This window comes from Solanum pennellii, chromosome 8, assembly GCF_001406875.1.
Source record: "Solanum pennellii chromosome 8, SPENNV200".
NCBI classification, from domain to species: Eukaryota; Viridiplantae; Streptophyta; class Magnoliopsida; order Solanales; family Solanaceae; genus Solanum; species Solanum pennellii.
In genome coordinates, this window is record NC_028644.1 from 24,290,570 (window position 1) to 24,297,882 (window position 7,313).

A 7,313-nucleotide genomic window follows, 5' to 3' on the forward strand; every position below is an offset into this window, starting at 1 on the left:
CATTAGAAGGGATTCTTATCACTTTCTTTAAGACAAGCTTCAGCTTGTTGGTGATCCACGCAATGCTTTTGAGCAAAATCTTCTTGAGGGGAGTCTTCGGTTTTTTTACAGGATTTGGATCAACGGGGTAAAGATTTCTTTTGTTTACCACGATGTTTTGAAATATTTTATCAATTCGCATTTATTGCCTTTTTTGATCCCATGTTTTCCGTCGATCAATAACCAACTAAATCTATTCCTCTTCACTACTCATACAGGCTTGACGGAGTGAAGCTGTATTGACAGAATCTTTTTTTCTCAATCAATCAAGAATGCCTCAACTAAATAAATTCACTTATTTCACACAATTCTTCTTGTCATGCCTTTTCGTCTTTACTTTCTACATTCCTATATTCAATGAAGGATATGGAGTACTTGGGATCAACATAATTCTATAACTACTGAACCAACTGCTTTCATGCCGGGATAACAAGATCCGGAGAGCCGATCCAATAGTTTTGAAGATATCTTGATAAAAGGTTTTAGCACCAGTGTAGCGTATATGTACTCAAGTATATTCGAAGTATCCCAATGGTGTGACACCGTAGAATTCTTGGGAAAAAGGAGGAAGAGGACATTCATGTCTTGTTTCGGTGAAATAAGTGGCTCACGAGGAATGGAAAGAAACATATTCTATTTGATCTCTAAGTCCATACATAGAAATCCTGCGTGGGTCATCACTTGTAGGAATAAAATAATGCTAATCGATGTTCCACACGGCCAAGGAAGCATCGTTTTATAATCTCATTATAACTTTGTTTTTTGGAAGAGCAATTAGTTCCATAATAATAATGGAATGGAAGGAAGTAAAAGAATGAAATACTCCTTTATTTTCCAATCGCTACGTGAAGACAGACCCTCGGGAAGGTTCTCGAGATTCTCAATCGCTCTTTTTAGTGGGGAGGAATAGTTTGGGAAGAGTGCGAGACCAAGCTGAGCCACTATTAGAGCAAGCCCTTCCCACGTGTCAAGTTGAATATGAATAAATGAATACAGCCTCAACCAGAGAGATTAATTTGCGCCTTTGAGTTGAGGCTGCTGGCGGCGCAGAATGAACTTATCCGCAACCAACAAGTTTTCTTATGGCAAACTGAATAGAATTGTTACTTTCCAAAAATATTGCTTCAAAGAAAGAAGGTCTATTTTCCAACGTAGTTCCTCGGTCAAACCAACGATTCTATTCTCAAAGTAATAAAGAGAGTATTTTTCTAGTTAGACTTTTATCAATGGAATTAAAGAACCATCCATCCCTATTTCATTGTTAGTCCTGCCAAATAGAAAAAAATTAGACCCCAAAGAGCCCTTCTTTACTTTACTACTTTAGGGGGTGGTGGGAAGGGGGGTTTACATAGAACCGAGGCAAAGTTGTGAATGATTTAATATCAGATGCATTATATCATTTGTTAGATCAAAGTGCATGTCCTATTTTGGGTTCACTCGGAGCTTTGGCAACAAAAGTAGGAGGTTTGACGCTCATTCACTTATTTCAAGGGGGTGCAACACTTCTCAGTTTTTGCCTAATATTTATCTATACCATGTTTGTATGTTGGCGCAATGTTCTACGTGAATATACGTTCGAAGGACATCATACCAAAGTCTTACAATTAGGACCTCGATATGGTTTTATTTTGTTTATCGTATCGGAGGTCATGTTCATTTTTGATCTTTTTCGGGCTTCTTCTCATTCCTTTTTGGCACCTATGGTAGAGATCGGAGGTATTTGGTCTTCAAAAGGTATTGCGATTGTAGATCCATGGGAAATCCATTTTCTTCATACCCTTATTCCTCTTTCATTCGGAGATGCCGTAACTTGGGATCATCATGCTATAATCGCAAGGAAGGAAAAACGAGCAGTTTACGCTTTAGTAGCTACCATTTCACTGGCTCTAGTATTCTCATGCTTTCAAGGAATGGAATATTATCAAGCACCCTTCACTATTTCGGATAGTATTTACGGTTCTACCTTTTTCTTAGCAACTGGATTTCATGATTGTCATGTGATTATAGGTACTATTTTCTCGATCATATGTGGTATTCTCCAAATCTTGGTTATCTGACCAAGGAGCATCACGTTGGATTTGAAGCACCTACATGGTACTGGTATTTCGTAGACGTGGTTTGGTTATTCTTATTTGTCTCTATCTATTATTGGGGAGTAATATGAAAGAAGGAATCATTGGATTGAGGAATTAAAGCTCGAAGAGAAAGAGAACTGGGATTTTCTTAAGAATTACTGCAGCTTTCCTACTACCTTTGATTATCAGATACAAAAAGGTCTCTTCCACTTTCCTACAAAATCTCTCTCTATTCTTACACATAAATGAAGGGGTCAAAGTGATTATGGCAGATCATGTTCCCTAAGAAATGACCCGAAGTTGGATCTTAGTCTATTTGAGATTGTTCCTTTTAATCGTAATGAATGATGTTTTCTTGTTTCTAATTTCTTTTTTGAATAAAAAAGAACTTAATGGATCGAACTCAATGTTCTACCTGGTCGTTTAAATCTGATATCTATTTCGGTACAATGAGAAGGGTTTTACTGTGGTTACTGTAGTGAGGGTACTTGTAAATCACTAGGTAACCATACAACACTCGTCCCAAGTTTGAATTATCCCAAGCAATGCCCAAAGACTCCCATTTCTTTCGTTCATGGTCAACAACCAAGCACATTTCCAACAAGTCTCTCTTTTTTTTGGGGGGGGGGGGGTCAGACGAAAAAATGGAATCTTACTATTTATGAAAAACAATTAATTTCTACTCGCCCTAAGCAATCTACGCTTTATGCAAAGTTCCACTTCTTCCTTCCCTTCCATTAGATAATCAAGCTAAGTTTCCATCTTCTTTTTCATAAAGAATAGGAGCCATACATTCATAGTCAAGGGAGAGGCGAAGCCTAGTAACACAACATCATGGTTTATCCTAGACCTGACAAGCAGTTCACCGCTTTCACATGGAAGAATCCATCACAGCACAGGGAGTCTGGCACCCTATACACTCATATCTCGACTTGACAACCAAAATTCCGGAAAATGGAAATTTATAGATTGATCGTGGGGGCGAGCCCATGTGTACGCCTAACCTTCATCCACCCCTAAATGGCACTAATAAGCACACAAGACACATATATATAGTGCTTCCTGTTTCACTAGGCGCGATAGAATACTCCACCAAGCATTTATCTCGATAGATTACTCTCGAACTAGATAGTTCTCAGCCACAAAGTTGCCGGCATGGGCCAATGATAAGGTACTCTTAATCGAATATCTCGTGAAGCCATATCTTTAGACAAACGGCAGGTTTAGCTATAGCCCAATCAACTATTGGAGGCAAAGACAAAGAAAAAATGGAAAAGCCAAGCACACTGCATCTCCAATGAACCATCCTAGTAAGGTTTCACGAAGTGAACACATACGTTCACAGCTAGGGAACATGTTGAGTCCATGCCAACAAAAAACAACAGGAGCTCCTGGCTTGTCAACACTTGAAGGGCTACACAATGGAAATTGGATCAGTCTCTTATGGAGCACTTTTTGGCTACCCGAAGACCTTCCACGTGACCGGCAAACTCTTATTCCAATTTCTATAGGACCTAGCTTCAACTCTTTTCAGTTTTTTGTTCTCTCTCTCAAACAAGGTTTCAGAGAGTCGAGTTCAAGTAGCATCTTTATATGTATCGGATTATTTGTGAATTGAAACTCTCTTTTCTTTCAGCTTTCCCTTTTCATTGGACCAGGTCAAGGCTGCTGTAAGCAATTCTGGTCTCAAGCACCTATCACGATTTTATAGTAACTCTGATCGACCTGAGCAATTGCAATTGCTTCAGCTGGAGCTGCGACAATTGCTTCAGCTGGAGCTGCGACAACTACTTTAGCGGGCGACAAGCGTAGCTATTTTAAAGTTATAGTTAGAATGAGGGGTTGGTAATCTAATCCCTCTTAGTGGTCTTATAGTAGAGTTAGTGATCCTTGGGTTGTCATCTATGAGTTGAAGCAGGAACAAAGAATCAATATAAGGTGAAAGAACCATCTTTCATTTGAATTTCCTTTTTAACTAGTCAGCCTCTAACTTAATTCATTAATCTACGGGCTTGGAAACCTACTTTATGAAGCGGGCCCTACCACGTATTCAATCTGCAGAACCACACCTTGTTGTGGTGTCAAGCTCATATACTCTGCCTCTTTCTTGAAAAGAAACTATGCCTGATAAGCCAAATAAAGACTCATCTTCTTTCATAACATATGTATCAGAAGCATCAAATGATGTTTTATGAGGTGGGGGAGTCCTAATGCAATGCCCTAAGCTCGCGGTGACAGAATGTTGTTATGTCCTTAGTTAGTGCTCCCCCAGGAGTTGTGTCCCCGATGTTTTGTCCATGGCCCTTTCACCTTTAACAGATTCAGAAGCATGAAAGATGTAGAATTTTATAAGAAAGTCTTTCTTTATATTGAGTGCATATGTCTTATAGTGATAAAAATATATTCCCTTAGGCTTCGCCCAACTCTTCTTCTAAGCAAAATAGTCTTTGATAGCGCTCTGGCTCGACTTTTTGCGATTTGTGGCCTTAATAGAATCAAGATATTTAACAGTTTGGGTCGAGCATCTAATCTTATTAAGAGTTGTCCTTTCAGACCCTATTCTCTGAATAGACAAAGAGCAAGAAGTAGAGCACCCTCCTCTAGGAGGGAAGGGGTTAGAGTGTGACTGATTCATATGTAGTTTCCTCTCTAAAAGATGCCCAATCAAATATTATGTTCGACCATACCTGATGGTCAAGAAGCTAGGGAATTTAAGGAGGGTTATATTGGTTGATCGTATAAGAACTTGAATGACTTTCCACGGAATTACAAAAATATTTGATTGAAGGTAAGGATGGCAAAGCTGGAATTCTTTGGTTTCAATTCATCCTAAGTGATTAGGTCACTCCTCTACTATCCGATTGGGGAAGTCTCCAATTCCCTTACTTCGATTTCCAATGACTCAGTATAAGTCTCATTTGACTGTCACGTAGGTAAAGTGTTTACTGGTCCACCGGTTAAGACGTCTTGTACTCTTTTCGCTTATTAAGTGCCGGACGAGAATCCTCTCAAATCCTCGAATGAGAACTTCCCTTAAGGAAGGAAGGAATCTTGGGAAGAAGTCACAAGGATAGTCCCATTTCTCCTCTAGCCGGGGACATGACTTCTAGCTGATAAATCAGCTCTTCCTTCATTCATTGAATTTGGAGATTTATACTTGTTAGAAACTGTACTCTTACTCTTCTTTGTATTTCCGGTGGTTATTCGCAAACTAAGGCAAGTAAAGAGTCTTATTCTCCCTTTAGTTAGCCGAAAGTAAAATGATTGTTGCTCTAGTCCTAGTTGCTCTACGCGGAAACGATCTTTCCTTACTGAACAGCTTCCCTAGATCATGTTGCAATTATAATTGCGGAGATAGAGAAGGTTAATTCTCTTAATAGCAAATGCCTTTTCAAGAGCTAGGCTCGAACCTGCGCTTCCCTATCTAGGAGCTCATTCCGGAAATATAGTTGGAGATGAGTCTATTGACCAATGCTTGAACTATGATTTCTCCAAAAGAGAAAGGAAATGAGTTTGAAAAGATAGGTCGAGAAGGGTTGTGAGCTCAAATGAATAGAGTTCAAACCAAAAGTGTTTCAAAATAGAAACAGAAAGTCTACAAAGAAGTAGCTCCCCTAAAAGGAGGGGAACGAAGCACTCGATTGAGAATGTAGGAAAAGAGAGGCAGGGCCCGAGGCAGTTGCTAAGGAGTAGGCGGGACACGACTGACTTTAAAAGACGATCTATTTGTAAGACAATGGCTTTGAGGGTAGTAAATGTGATATATGGTAAGGAAAAAAAGTGTAGCTTAGGCTCTTGAGGCATACTAGCGGGGCTTGACTAGAATCGTAGAAAGAAGCAGGGGAGAAAGATCCAAGTGCAAGAATTGAGTAAAACTAATTCAGGTATAGCAAGATAGTTCTTATCTCCTTCTTCTACCGACATCCTTTATAGCACCTCTAGCCATGAAAAGATAATCTTTCTTACTTATCCACTACCTCACTCTTTTATTTTTCAATCTCAAGGGAGTTCATTTCCCCGAGGATTAATAAGCAAGACTACAAGGCTGTTTCACCATCTATTAATGTCGCATCATAGTATGTTTTCCACAACATAAGATGCCTATCGCATGATAATGTGGATGGCGGAAGACCATACGTAACAATTCATCTCTTTAAAAGATGCGGGTCTATGAGACTGTATGGACGAGGTATGGCATAATTGGGGGTATGGCCTGGTGGCACGCGTTAAGGATACCCAGTGCTAGGGTATTGATGCAAGGATGCAAAATTGACTCCATGTGTTTTTTTAACATAATATTATACATTACAAATATATCCTAACATCCGGGATGGTGCTACCCTTTTTACCTATCCGGAAACACATCCAATGAAACCCGTAGAAACACCTAGAGACTGTACTGAGCCATTCTGTGACTTTCACCGTTGCCCTCACTAAACCAACTTGAATCTGAAGTACTATTTACGTTCACCTCACCGGAACGTAAATTTGTATTCACCTCTGCTACATCACCTGAACCACTAGTAGTAGTACGATACTTATGGTTCTGAATGATCCAAGCCCTTCCAAAACCGTATTAGAAAATGTTTTTTTACCTCCTCCCGCTTAGGTGCATCGTAGTAGAGGCAGTCAACCCATTTATTATTTAGACTATCAATTATATCTTTATCTGTCTTGATCATGGTAAAAATTTGAACTCTTTAACGAGTCGAGTAGAAATCAAACCTGGGATATCGAATTCATGGTATTTTACATTATAGTTTACCAACGATAGGTAGCACACTCAGTTTGCGGGTCTCTCAACCCGGTGGACCTATCGTTTATACACCTAACATAAGAGTTAATCGTGCCACGTAGGACTCGAATACATGCAGCATACAGTACCAGACACGAGATATATCTTCCAAAGAACAAAGCCTTTTTCAAATAAGCTAATTCATTTTGGACACTGCAGATCCACTCTTTTTCATATTCAAAGACCAGCTCCCTAGCTTTGTGTTGTCACATCGAGAATTATTTACAAATGAAGAGATCTCAAAGGGGATTTTAAATCCCAAATGAATCCTCCTACATCTATATATAAACGCTTGTTAATCAAGAATACGCAAGAAAGGCACTTCGAATTATGGATTAACCGTCCGAGATGGCTTAGAACCAATAGTTCATTATCTAATGGATCTTTCCGTTCTAATGCTCTAT

General features: G+C 39.3%; 1 protein-coding gene across 1 annotated transcript; it reads left to right on the forward strand.

The window, feature by feature from the left end:
- The first annotated feature begins 311 nt into the window (after positions 1-311).
- LOC114078407 (putative ATP synthase protein YMF19) lies at positions 312-781 on the forward strand. The gene is given in 2 exon segments (XM_027919269.1): positions 312-477; positions 480-781. Coding segments are annotated over 2 exon segments (468 nt in total).
- Positions 782-7,313: the final 6,532 nt, after the last annotated feature.